Source organism: Sapajus apella, unplaced genomic scaffold, assembly GCF_009761245.1.
Source record: "Sapajus apella isolate SASKATOON/1434 unplaced genomic scaffold, GSC_monkey_1.0 scaffold58, whole genome shotgun sequence".
Classification (NCBI taxonomy): Eukaryota; Metazoa; Chordata; class Mammalia; order Primates; family Cebidae; genus Sapajus; species Sapajus apella.
This window is the reverse complement of record NW_022436998.1, coordinates 4,326,647-4,341,166: the sequence shown is the minus strand read 5'-3', so window position 1 is coordinate 4,341,166 and position 14,520 is coordinate 4,326,647. Positions and strand designations below refer to the sequence as shown.

Below are 14,520 nucleotides of genomic sequence, written 5' to 3'. Positions count from 1 at the left end.
CTGGAATTGGCATCTTTGTGGTTTTTTATTCTATTTGGTACTATGGGATGTCTCCTCATCTATTCTACATACTGGGAGTAAGTCTGTCATTTTCTTTCCTCATATTGGATACCACTCTGCCCCCTGGAGTCTTTCATCTCCAACAAGGATACTCCATATTCAGATCACCCCTTTACCTCTTCCTACTTCTAGCCTCTTAGGAAGAATATCAGGAGAATTGATTTTGCCTCAATTTTTCAAGTATAGTTGGGTATTTCCCTGCACCATACAGATTCTGTGCCACTGTTCTCCTTTGTCTTGCGGCAGTTCCACTTCAGGCTCAGCCTGTTTTCTATGGTCCCTGCCCACTCTAGACCCTTGTCTCTACTGTGATGCATTTTTGAAAGATTTTTCTCTTTAGAAATCAAAACAAACAGCTGGTCAGACTTAGCTCTTGAAATTTTTTCAGTTCATATCAGTATTGCCACCTCAAGATTCTGTACTCAAGCTTGACATTAATCTTTTTCTTATTAGTGGGAGAAAAAAGAAAAAAACCGTGCTTCTAAATCTTTAATGCAGATGTAAATCATCAGAGGATCTTGGTAAAATACAGATTCTGACTCAGTAGGTCTGGGAGTGAGGCTTAAGATACTGTATTTCTAGCAAACTCCCAGGAGCTGCTAATGCATCTGATCTTTGGACCATCCTTTGAATATTAGTGTTTCAGGAGATGTGATCTGTGACTACTGACTTTCCCTGTAGTTTCCACATCTATAAATTGAGGATGCAGAATTACAGAATCAGATCTCAGTTTGGAAGGGACTTATGTCATCTAATCTGTCATCAATCTAATACTTGGATTTTCTTTACAATATTCATGCCCAAGGGTCATCACATTTTTTGAAACATAAATGGAATCATATGTATTGTTTTACAACTTTTTTTAAAATTTGAGAATGTGTCTTGTGCAGAGTCAGTAAACTTTGAAACAAATTTTTAATACATTAATAATATTACATTTGTGTGGCTGTAGCATAATTTAATTAGCACAGTCCTTTGGTGGACATTTAGATTTTTTTTCAAATTTTTTGACATTACAAGCAAGGTATTCTAGTACATATGTCTTTTTACACATATGCAAGCATATCCATTGGCTAGATTCTGAGAAGTGGATTTTCAATAGAATATGCAGGTTTTAAATGTTGATAGGTACAAATTGTCTCTGAAAAGGTTTTAGTGGATATTATTTGAAATTTATAATTATACCAATAATGTAGGAGAGTGCCCATTTTTCGACATTTTCGTCAGCGCTGCATATTATCAATTTTATATTTCTTCTGTGAATTTACCTTTCATATTCATTGCCTTGATTTCTTTTCATGATGTTTGTCTTTTTCTTATTGAATTCTAGGAGCTCTTTATGTGTTCTGAATATGAGTCTTTGGCTATTATGAGTTACAGCTATTTTCTTCCAGTTGTGTCCTGCTTCCTAGTTTTGCCTCAGTTTTCAGTTTTTGTATTCTTTAAAATCTGGGTAAAACTAAGAATTAATGAACTATACTAAAGTGTTTCATAGAGTGTCTGACATGATAAATGTTATTTTATTAGTAGCTTATGTACGTTCACCTTCATTATGATTATAATTCTCTCCTCCTTCACTTAGTTTCATACCTGAGAGCTTATTGTCAATATCTCTATCTAGTCTTAGCTTTCATCATGGACTCACATTCTTCCTGCTCACCTTTTCTTGGGTAGTTCTCAGTATAGCCACCTTTCCCAGATCATCCTGATTTAGTTTTATGTCTTCTAGCCATCTCTGCCAGTCCAGCACCTAAACTTACTACACCATGCTTGTCTTCTTTTGCTTTATTTGCATTAGCAGGCAATTGTAAGAAAAGCAAGTGTGGACATCTTGACTGATACCAAAGAGATCAATAGGAAAAAAAAAAAAGGGAATCATTTAGTGAAATTGCTACTTTACTACTTACTCTTGTTGAACCCTGTTTAGGATTTTCAGTGTTAGACAGAGTCTGATAGACCAGAGTTTGGTGACTCTTCAGAGAGAAAGGAGAAGGTTGCTAAAAGATAGCAGAGCTGAGCCTGCCTTGCAGCATGTTGATGCACAAAGTACCCAAAATTAAGAACTGACTGCTAGAGAAAAAATTATTATTTTGGGAAAATAGAAAATTTCTTAAATTTTATTTTAAAGGCTACAAATATATTTGTTTTAATCAATGCTTATTTAAATACTCTTTCAAAGTATATCTTTAAAAAACCTACTTTGCTATGTTAGAAATATCCTGGTTAATTTGTACCTTATATTTTTTATGTATTTAATTTTTCTTCCATTTTGAAGAGTAGGCAATGTTGAATTCATATATGCATAATTTTAAAGAATACATTTTATGTTTTATAGTCCAATTACAATTAAAATTATATTTAATAATAGTTTAGCATAATATTTAAAATTAGGGTTTATTACAATTAAAATTATATTTAATAATAGTTTAGCATAATATTTAAAAATTAGAATTTGGGAATGATTTTTTAATGTGAATAAATTGTTTCAAAGTAGTAGGTTTACAAACAAATCTCCTCAATAGTTTTAAAGCGTGTTCTCTCACTGCTTTACTCATAAAACATCTCAGTGGCTGATGTGTGCCAGTTCTGGCCCTTAGCTCTTAAGATCACTGTGACTAAAATATAGATTCAAGGAGCTCACAATCTAATGCTAATCTAATCTAAGCAATATAAAGCAGTATAAATAACCTACTATAAAACAAAGCAGATGCCTTATAGGTTGAGTGGAATTCCATGTTCCTCTCAGAGCTCTGATCTCCTTGAACAGTATTACTTTCAGGGGAAGTTGAAGAAGAGATCTAGGAGAGAGTGATCACAGGAAAGGATGGAAGAAAGAGGATGTCCCTTGTGCATGCAAGAAGTGAGGTTTTCCCAGGAAATAGTATTTGAAAATGTTCTGGAAAGGAGAGGCCACCATTTTTGCATTTGCAGAATATTAAACAAAACTCATATCTAGATGCTAAAATTACTTCAAGCTAAATTTTACCAATGACTAAGTTATTAAAGTCTTTTTTTTTTTTCCAAAAACAACCACCATTTTCTTGGAAAGTGTTTATTTACCATTAATCATGTTGACTCTTGTGTTTGACGTTAAAATATTTTAAATAATCAATTTTAAATATGTGTCCAGTTGTGGATGCCTCTTATCTGATGAGTTCATCTCCTCCGCAGTTTCGGTGTCTGAACTGCTCAGCTTCGCAAGTCTGCTCTCAGGATGGCCCTTTGTATCAGGTAAGAGGCACTCACGACTGTACATATGACCATCATGACACCATGGCGGTGAGCACGTTCATCCCAGACTCAATTACTAAGACATTTGACTTTGTAAAACTAATTGTTATTGGAGCTACAAAAAACTTATCTTTTCAACTTACATACCCAAGATTTCCCATTATTTATTTCTCCTGAATTATCTATTTAATTTTACTGAACTAAAAATGAAATTAGAAATGTTAAGGCTATTATTTATGAGTAAGGAATTTTTAATAATTACTGCTTTCAGTCCTTGAGAAATTTCTGCTCAATATTGGATTGAGATGTTACTTTCTTTGCAGAAATGTTATTTTTTAGTGAATCATTCAACCACAAATGAAATATAAAATGCCAAATTAGGTGAATCTAAATAACAGCTTGCTTATTAGCCCTTCCCTAAGTACTTTACTTGGGTTACTTCTTTAAAAATGATAGTGAACTAATTTAATAATGCACTAAGAAAACTTGAACATGTGTCTGAGGAAAGTTTATCTGATAAATTCTAAAAATTTGGGAAATAGACGAGGTTATAGTAAAGACTGTTGTTGGGTACAGACATGATTGATGATCAACTTTAATCCTGTGAATTGACCATAGCATTTCTTTAAAATATCCGTTGTTGGGCCAGGCATGGTGGCTTAAGCCTGTAATTCCAGCGCTTTGGAAGGCTGAGGATAGAAGATTGCTTGAGGCCAGGAGTCAGCTCGGTGCAGTAGCTCATGCCTGTAATCCCAGCACTCTGGGAAGCCAAGGTGGGCAGATCACCTGAGGTTGGCAGTTTGAAACCAGCCTGACAAACATGGAGAAACCTTGTCTCTATTAAAAATACAAAAATTAGCCGTACATGGTGGCACATGCCTGTAATCCCAGCTATTCAGAAGGCTGAGGCAGGAGAATTGCTTGAACCTGGGAGGCGGAGGTTGCAGTGAGCTGAGATTGCGCCATTGCACTCCAGCCTGGGCAACAAGAGTGAAACTCTATCTCTATTTATATGTATATGTATGTGTGTGTGTGTGTGTGTGTGTGTGTATATATATATAGAGAGAGAGAGCAAGACAGAGTTTTTTTTAATAAATTTTAGGCTAGACACAGTGGCTCACATCTGTAATCTCAGCAGTTTGGGAGGCTGAGGTGGACAGATTGCTTGAGTCCAGGAGCTCAAGACCAGCCTGGACAACATGGTGAAACTCTGTATCTACAAAAAAAAAATACAAAAATTAGCTGGGTGTGTTGGTATACGCCTGTAGTCCCAGCTACTTAAGAGGTTGAGGTGGGTGGATTGCTTCAGTCCAGGAGGTAGAAGTTGCAGTGAACTGAGATTGTGCCACTGCACTCCAGCATGGGTGACAGAACAAGACCCTGTCTCAAACAAACAAATAAATAATAAAATATCCATTGTTCTTTTATTTCAGTAATTAAAATAGTTTTCATCTTTATTTCCTTGGAGCCAGGGAGAAAGGATAATTGTAATTATATAATAAACTTAACTGGCATACTTGCCTCCAGTGTTACAGTTTTGGAGTTGGGACAAATGAATGTATATTAAGCATTAAAGAATCACTTGAAATTGCTCATTGAAAACATTTAATTAGCAGTTTAGAATTTGCCTCAGCCTTTTTGTCAATGCTATGATATGGGAATTCTCATGCCTTCATTAAAATATGTGCTTTTTGATACACACTCTTTAAATCCTAGCTTTTCAGCAATGTAGTAAGTAAAGTTAACATCTCTGAAGGCCAAGTCAAGTCATGGAGGGAGCAGGATCATTTTTCTCTTTATGCAGATAAGGGTGAGGGGTAAATAATTTAACTGAGCTGGTGAGATTTGTGTATATCTGAGGTGTATAAATGTGTTAGCTGCTTTAGCCTCATAGCTGATTTGGGGATGCTGAATTGTAATGATAACACTGCCTGTAGCTATAACCTGTGCTGCAATACATGGCTTTCTGCTTACTCTTGGTATTCATGCCTATGTATTTCCTTAGAAATGAAGATGTCCTTAAACCATGATCCAAAGTATTAGGGAAAAACTGGGGTGAGACCAAATTTCTAAATCCATACAAATTTTCTTTCATTCCTTCAACACCTCATTAATGGATTATAGTCCTGTAAGAAAATTGAACTTTTAGCTCATAGGGTGCACCTTTAACTTCCTGAAAGGATACCTAAATGATTTTATAGTCATATTCTCAAATTTTTAAGGAATAGATCATTTCTATGCTATATCTATTGTGACTCATTAGAAAAGGTGGAATCCTTCCACTTTGCCATTCTTAAAATAGCAAAAGCTGACAGGGAACCCACCATTAGAAAACTAGCACCAAATCTCATTTTGAATATAAATAGAAAAATGATAAATAATATACTAATATAGTAAGAGAATAGTAAACCAAGACATAATATCATTTTTATCAGAAATGAAGGAATGACAGTATTGGGAGAAGGGGATTAAATATGTATATATTATATATATTTATATACATTTTATACATATATACGCTAAGTAAGAAAAATCATCAGGGCGGAGCGTGGTGGCTCTCGCCTGTAATTCCAGCACTGTGGGAGGCTGAGGCAGGCAGATCATGAGGTCAGGAGTTCAAGACCAGCCAGGTCAACATGGTGAAACCCCGTCTCTACTAAAAATACAAAAATGAGGCCAGGCATGGTGGCTCATGCCTGTAGTCTCAGCACTTTGGGAGGCTGAGGTGGGCGGATCATGAGGTCAGGAGTTTGAGACCAGCCTGACCAACATGGTGAAACCCCATGTCTACTAAAAATACAAAAATTAGCTGGGCGTGGTGGCACACACCTATAGTCCCAGCTACTCAGGATGCTGAGGCAGGAGAATGGCTTGAACATGGGAGGCAGGGGTTGCAGTGAGCCAAGATCACGCCACTGCACTCCATCCTGGGCAATAGAGCGAGACTTCATCTCAAAAAAAAAAAAAAAAAAAAAAAAGTCATCAGTAAATACTGAAAAGGTATTTGATAAAATTTAATGTGAAGTCCTGATGTTTTTTTATTTAAAAATTTTTCAAAACAAAAAATTGAAATAATTATACAAAGGAATATTCTTTACCATTTACCTAGATTCCTCAGTTAACATTTTGCCACATTTTTACCTCCTCTTCCCCTATCTTTCTCTTCCCATCTCCTTACCTTATTAATCAATCTCTGTGTGTGTGTGTGTGTGCGCGTGTGTGTGTGTGTGTCTATATATATGTGTGTATATATATATATATATATATAAATCATTTGAATGTAAATTGCAGGTATCAGGAAAGTTGACCACTAAACACTTCAGCATACATTTCTTAAGAACAAAGACATTCTCATATATATCCAAAATTTCATTTCATACCTAAGAAATTTAAATAGTACATTAAATTTTATAAAGATGCCAGTTCTCCCCACAATTAAATTATGAAGTTAAATATAATTCCAAAAACATTTTTACCAGATCTTTGTTTAACTTGACAAAGTCAGTCATTCTAAAGCTCATAAGGAAATATCAACAGATGCTTCTGATCAGTCATGTTTTTTACAAAGAGTATTGAGAGGGAATGTGCACTAGCACATACTAAAACATATTTTAAAGCTGAAGTAATTAAAATAGGGTACTGCCTTAAACATAGACATATGAATAAAAAGAATAGCTCAGGAACAGACCCTAGTATGTATGAGTCTGTAAAGCGTATTCAAATTAATGCAGAAAAAAGATTAATTTAACAAATATCTAGTGAATATTATGCATTGGGCACTCTTCTAGGCCTTTGGGGGTACAGAAGTAAAAATGAACACAAATCTTTTCTTTCAAGGAACTTACACTAATGATGGTAACAGACAAAAAATAAACAGGTTAAAATTTATAGTGTTAGAAGAAAAAATAGGTAAATAGTTTTAATGAGATAGCCAAAGGACCCCCTCTTTGAGGTCGTGATTGTTCAATATCAAAATATATTTGCAATGTATGATAGAGAAAGATTTAATGTTACTGATACATAAAAAATTCATATAAATGTAAGAAAAAGCCCAGATTTTCATAAAAATGAGCAAAGGACATGATCAGGCAAGATACACAAGAAGGAAACAGTGGGTTAATAAGTATAAAAAGGATGAACTTCCTTAGAAGTCAAGAAATGAAAAAAATGAAATACTATTTTATGCTTATTAAGTTGCCAAATTAAGAGGTGTGAAAAGATAATATTATTGATGAGGCTATAGAGTAATAGGCATTCAAATTTCTTTTAAAAATGTAGAACAATAGAACAACTTCCTCAAAGACCAGTGTAACAGCATTTATCAAAAAGCCTTTTAAACTGTGTATGCTGTTTGAACTAGCAGTTCCACTTTTAGGAATCTATCCTTTGGCAAAAGAAATAGATCAGTGGGTTAAGATTAAGTTATAATAGCAAAGAAAAAAGAACTAAACTCAAATGTACAGCAAAAGGAGACTTATAACTCACAGTTCATTTCTTGTTACCTTTTTGTATTTTCTAAATCTGCAGTAAAGACAAGTTTTGATAAAAATAATTTATTCTCTAAGGAAAAAAGGACATCAAAACAGTTTTATCATTTTCTAAATTTATTTTATTTGAAATGTATTCTTTGAAAATATCTGTTCTTTATTTTTAGTACGTAATGAGACTTGAGGACTAGAAACTGAAATGTAGGTCTATTTAGTGCAGTCACTTAACACTAAGAGGTAATGATATGCTGCATTTCATTATTGTTAGTGTGGTGCCATTTTATTTCAGAAAACAAACTGAAACACTAATAGAACTTAAAATATGTCTTTACAATTTTCAGTGTTGTGACACATTTCAATAAAATTATTACACTTCATATGTTCTTACAGAACACACAAAAATGGTTGCTTGGAGGAGAAAAAATTGTCTTCAGCCAAAAACTGAGAAAATCCTAAGCATTGTCAGTCAAGCCACTTTACTTCTCTTTGTACCTTTATCCCTAGTAGAATTGTTGATGGATACTTCTATGTATGATGAATGAATTATAAAATTAGTGGCTTATGTATTTGCAGAAAGTGTGCAGATTCAACAAGAATCAAACACAAAACTAGAATAATACAGTGAAAGGCAAATTGTGGGTTGGGTGAGGTAGAATGGAAAGGATGTTGGTCCTCTCAGAATTTCACTGGGCTTAAGAAACATCCAGAGAGTTTAGTAAAGTGGAGATATCTGTGTTTTGCTCCCAGGTATTCTGATTCAAAGGTAACTAAATAAAGTTTAAACTGAAAACAAGTAAACAAAACCAAAACAGTTTTACAAGTTTTAGACCCTGGAAACCCTGAGAATCTGTCTGAGACTTTTACTCCAGCCCTTACACAGCAGTAGTAGCATCTGCTGTACTTCAGCTGGGAGAGGAAGACCCAAGGGCATTTGTATTCCTACCCTCTAGTCCCATCTTGAGCTGAATGGTGACAGATTCCAACATTGAGTCTTCCCAGTGTGTAGCATAGCTATAGTAGGCACTGAAATGGTCTTTTTCAGGATTGTTAAATCTCAGTCTAGCCCTTTTATCTGTATGAAAGAATACCAAGTTCTTTGTACCATATTTTTGTATTCACGTATACTAAGATGGAGAAACATTGGTCAGTGGCCGTCTCAGCCCCTTTTTGATTCTATTAAAGTAGCTCCTCAAATTTCATTTTAAGAGGGGGTATCTGCAGCTTTAAGAAAAGGAAAACTATTGGTATTTTGGTTCTATAAGATATGGTAGAAGGTAAAAACAAACACAGAGGTAGCATGGCATATGCCTTTATCCCAAAAAAGCTGTTTCCTCTCTAGTTCTGTATGATAGCCAGATATATGATACCTTTTCTACATAATTAGTGACATGAAGAACAATATGAACCATTATGTAATAGTCAAATCCAAATGTTTAGTAGTATCAACTGTTGAAAGGAGGCAGTGACCTAAATGCTTCATATAACAATTAGCTACTTTTTCAATATTTTTAAAGGATCATTAAAATAAATTTTAGATACTAAAAAAAAAAAAAATGTGTCAAACTTGTAAGAAATGTGATTTGTGAACACTACTGCAGGTTTACAGGTTCCTAGCAGAGGAAGTCTCTTGGTCAATTTGTGATTTAGTGGGCTCTCACCAGCCTAGGCTGTGGTGGAATCCAGGCTGCTGATTTGTCTTGTTCACGTTATCGGGTTATTAGTTGAATGCCTGTTAAGCAGGGTATCTAACTTTCAGTCCTTCCCAGGTCCTGCCTCTCCTAAGTGTCATGCTAGTACTAGTCATATATATCACCTGTATGATGTCTGTAGGCCTTTGAACTTGACCTCTGCTGCATATTATTGAAAACTCGACTGATTCTAGAAAAATAATGGCAATCAAAAGAAATCGAGTTTTAATGGTAACTCAAATTTTAACTGTTGTAATCACTAGTACCAGGAAATATTGTAAATTATAATCCCAAATCTTAAAATTTTTTGTATATAAACAACTGTGTTGTTTTTATCTAAATATAGTCTTATTTGTTATCTGTCTTTATTTTATAGTCATACCCTATGGTATTGCAGTATCGACCAAGAATTGATTTTGGTTAGACCAAGGGGCCCAGACCTCACTGAGATGAATCCTGCACTATTTGTTTACTCGTCAACAGATTGCACAGTTAACGGTGTGTGGACTAGAGGAACACAACCAGATTTTCAGCATGCAAATAAGGCCATTGTCTATCTCTAAATTGTCAGTTGCATTCATGTTGTTTCTATTAAGAGCAAACCAAGTGCCATTCTGCTACTGAACCATCTGCATAAGGTATCTGTGTTGTCTCAAAGTGTGCAAGTCACGGTCAAAATCAGTTAGGTGTGCCGCCATGATTCAGCCTTCTGAATATTTTGCTTGCCTGTTCCAAGATTGTTCTAATGTTTAATTACACTAGTAAAATGGCTCAATTGTTGTGGTGTTGCAGTTTTCACATACTTACTATTTTATTCTTGTTTAAATAGTGTACTGTACAAGAAACTAATAATTATATATTGAAATTATTTTGTATGGAAATATATTTAGAAAAGTGGTTTTTGAGCCACTGTCTTGTTCTTGGTAAGCTTTTTGTGTGGAAAAAAAAAAGTCCATTCTTGAGTGTGCAAGTCCTTTTGCGAAGAATTCCAATTATTCTGTAACATTAGAGCACAACATAATTGTAGACATTCTAAGCATCTGTCTGTATAGTCTACCAATTGCACAAGGAAGGCACGTTAGCCCTCCAGATTGAAAATGTATGTGACCTCTTGAACTGAAGTTAGATTCCCAACCATTCAAAATGTTGGCAGCTGATCACATTTACTTCTGATAAAATTAATGTGTAAGTAAGGTTAATCTTCTTTCATGATGCCTTATGACAAGCAGGTGCTGCTTCATGAAATGTCATTGTATAGCCCATTTCATGTATCATTACATTGTTGCTGTCGTTCAATGAGTGCATTATTTCTCTTTTTAAGTTGGCCTTAGGTATATGTCATTGTGGCATGCAGAGAGTTATGATGATTTTAAATATTAGGATTTTTAGAGCACATAACATTAGCTATTTTATGGATTTCAAAAGTCTCAAAACAGTTGTAGATTAAAACTCTTAGTTACCTTTCACATTTCCAAACTAAATGCATAAAATAGAACAAATGCAGTATAGAAGATAACTATGCTAACCAAAATTAATAGGTTAAGGGTATTTTATTTTAAATCCTGTAGTAATCAGGGAAATGGGATTATTGTTTTATACATGAGTTCATTAAGATCAGAAATAGAAAATGTCTTGTATTTTGCAGTTTTGTTAAGTCTTCCATTCATTTTAGAATTAGTCTGCAAGTCAAAGAAAGTCTTGTTACCTTAAGTTATATGAAAACGGTCATTTTAAACCATTTAAAATTTACAGTTTTCAAAAACTTAGAAAAAAATCTTGAAAGTTAGGAAAAATAATTTAAAAATATGACATGAGCACAATCTGTGTATTACACACATTTAGTTTTTATACTGCATATGTGGTAAATGTCCCACATTTTCCAGTAAAATGTATCAGAAATTAATGCCTTCTGAATTTCAAAATGATTCGTAGAAATAAGATATTGTACAACTATAGCAAACATAAAATACAGGTAAATCTTAATACATTTCACTATGTAAAAGGCTAAAACTTCATAATTATCTTCTTCTTATATCTTTTTTTGAGTTAAAAAGTCTATTAAATTTTTCTGTTCTAAATTTGGTGGAAAAGGTTACGGCAATACTTTGTTTTGTTAGATTGTTTTTATTCTTGGAATGGCTCACAAGCAGAATTTAAAAGGCAGATTTTCATTAACTATAAATGGCTGAAAAAACTGAATTTACTATCTAGCTACAGAAATTATTTTTCTATGCTGTAAAACCCAGTTCGCAGATATCCCTAAGAACTTTTAAAAATTATTTGTCACATCTAGGTCAGTGATTAAAATAGTGTTTTGCAAATATAAGTTAATTTTAATCAACTCAGAATGAATTAAGAGTGCATTTTAAAAATCACAAGTGAGACTTTGATGTTTTTGCTGCCCCCAGCCAAAACTTAATGGCCATAAATGAATTTTATCCCCAAAATCTCTTTAAATTTGGTCGGTTGCCTTGTCATATGTAATTTCACTATTTTCCAAGGAAATATAGAGAGCAATGATGAAACTGAGAATAGTTTTATATAGAATTCCTCTATTTACTGATAATGCATTAACATTTTTATTGAAATGCTGTGGAATATGTGCCAAAACGTGAAAAGCTTACATTAAGAAAGGCATCAACTGTCATTTGGAGAAAGGTACACATTTTTTTTGATGGTCCTAAGTGATGTGATATTACTACTAGAATCACAGATTTCTTCAACTGACTTCTTTTGGTATGTTCAGTTATAGCTTTCTAAGGATAGGACTACTTTTATGTCTAGTAATACACTGTATTCCCTGTTAATTATCCCTTAAGTCAGGTTGTAGAATTTGTAAGAAACTAGGTATAGAAAAAACATATAGGCAAATTCTGTGGTTAGCTTTATAAATTTAGGGTGCTTATAAAATGAATTCTTTATATAAACTATAGGAATAATCATCTGAATCTGTAAAATCAGAGAATAAAACTAAAAGTTTTCTTTAATCTGTTGTTTCTTAAGCAATAAACTGAAAGACCTTTACTTCCATAAAAGATTTTGTTATCTGTTTTATCTGCCTTAGAAATTCTAAATATAAAAGGGTCAAAGAAACTTAGATATAAAGAATGACTGGGGTTTATAAACATTACTTTAATTGAAGTAATCACATCAGTTAATAGAGAAATCAAAATATGGCCTTTTCTCTAAATTAGCAAAACACTTTTACAAAGTATGAAAAAATAAACTCAAATGCTCATTGATGAGGTAATTACTCAGTCTGGAGTGCAGGTAACTTGGGTAATGTATTTTAACTACAGCTAGTGCTCGACTTAACGACCACAGTCGGGACCGTGGACCGGTCGTAACACGATTTGGTCGTAAGTTGAGTAGGCTATATGTACAGTTGAAATGGTGCACGTGGAGATGGTAGTGCTGCCGGAAGCTGGTCCGCACTGTCGTACGCCCAGCTGGGCAACGTTTGCGCTGCCAGACACAGAGCAGTCATGGCTAGCGATTGTGGTCGTAAAGTGGAATGGTCGTAAGTTGCATAGGTGGTAAGTCGATCAATACCTGTACTTTTAGAGAAATATATTATTTCTTTATACATTAAACATCTATCCCATGCTAATGTGCCATATTTTATAAATGTAATGACTTTGCTCAACTACATTACACACTCAAATGTAATCTAAATTTCAACTGATTCTTTAAGGAAAAAAAGTGTGTCATATAATATTGTGAACTGTTTAGCTTTACTGAAATATTTAAGAGAAAGTGCCTCATTGCTAAAGTGTGTTTCTGTTTTAAATTTACTGCATAAAGTTTGAGTTATCTGTACCTGTCTCCAATGAATGGTTTCATATCTAAATAGGCTCTTGTAAGTTAATCTTTTTTTGAAAGATTTTCATAAGAATATAGATATCACCAAAGACATTTTACAATAAATTAATAACCATGTTGGAGAGACAGTTTTAACAGTTTGGAGGTTGGAAATTTTTAGATTACAATTTAATTTTATATAGTTAGGCAATAACCTTGATTAATTGCTAAAATATCACCAAAGAAAGGCTTTAAACTGAATTTTCTTGGTGAGATCAGTCAAATGCAGGTTTTTCTTGCAATAATCAGAACACACTTCCTTTAAATATCTTTATTGTTTTCCAGCATCATCTAACAGATCTTAGGAAATCCTCAAAGGTGAGAAAGAGACAAACACAACAAATAGCCTTCCTCTGCATGAAAAGTGAGAGAAATACATACTTTGAAATGTGAGATTTTCAATTTGAGAGGCTTTTTATTTCATGGAGGCAGTGTAAACTAAAATTAAACTTAGATTTAGCTCCTATGTTCCTCATAATATAAGAAATTTTATTAAAGATAGACTTTGGTAAAAGTGCTGACATACTTGTATAGAAGAGAGTACATTTTATGGGATTTATGTAAGTACTGTCTCTATATTCAAAATATTCCATAAGGGCCTGTGGTTTTTTTCCCCCCTTAAAAAGCAATTGTAGGCCAAACACAGTGGCTCATGCCTGTGATCCCAGCACTTTGGGAGGCCAAGGCAGGTGGACCATTTGAGGTCAAGAGTTTGAGACCAGCCTGGTCAACATAGTGAAACCCCGTCTCTACTAACAATACAAAAATTAGCTGTGCATGGTGGCAGGCACCTGTAATCCTAGCTGCATGGGAGGCTGAGACAGGAGAATCTCTTGAACCTGGGAGGAAGAGGTTGGGTTGCAGTGAGCCAAGATCACACCACTGCACTCCAACCTGGGCTACAGAGCAAAACTTCATTTCCAAAAAAAAACCAACTCTTTCTCTTGTTTCTCAGCACTTAGTTTATTATTAGAATTTAGCCGTACAGCCAACTTTGACAGTATGGGTCACAAAACAAGCATGTACATCAAGAGGAAGTTCCTTATCCCCCTTGTACCATTTCTTCTTGGGAATTCGTGCTGTGGGCAGGAATAAGATTTACCTTAAAGGTAAAACTCATGAAGTCTTTCTGATAGGTCATTAGGTAAATCTCTTTGGATAGGGTAAAAATGGATGCACACTCTGTTACATAC

The 14,520-nt window shown here is 34.2% G+C and overlaps 1 protein-coding gene across 5 annotated transcripts in view; it reads left to right on the top strand.

The window, feature by feature from the left end:
- The window catches only part of PCGF5 (polycomb group ring finger 5), a 117,716-nt gene extending 105,215 nt beyond the window's left edge, over window positions 1–12,501 (top strand). For 4 of the 5 annotated variants that reach the window (XM_032245557.1, XM_032245560.1, XM_032245559.1 and 1 more), the window contains 2 exons: window positions 3,232–3,291; window positions 9,843–12,501. In XM_032245557.1, the coding sequence (XP_032101448.1) occupies window positions 3,232–3,291; window positions 9,843–9,890 (108 nt within the window). In that variant the 3' untranslated portion in view covers window positions 9,891–12,501. The remainder of the gene's footprint in view (window positions 1–3,231; window positions 3,292–9,842) is intronic. The other variant, XM_032245561.1, reaches the window with a different exon arrangement.
- Window positions 12,502–14,520: the final 2,019 nt, after the last annotated feature.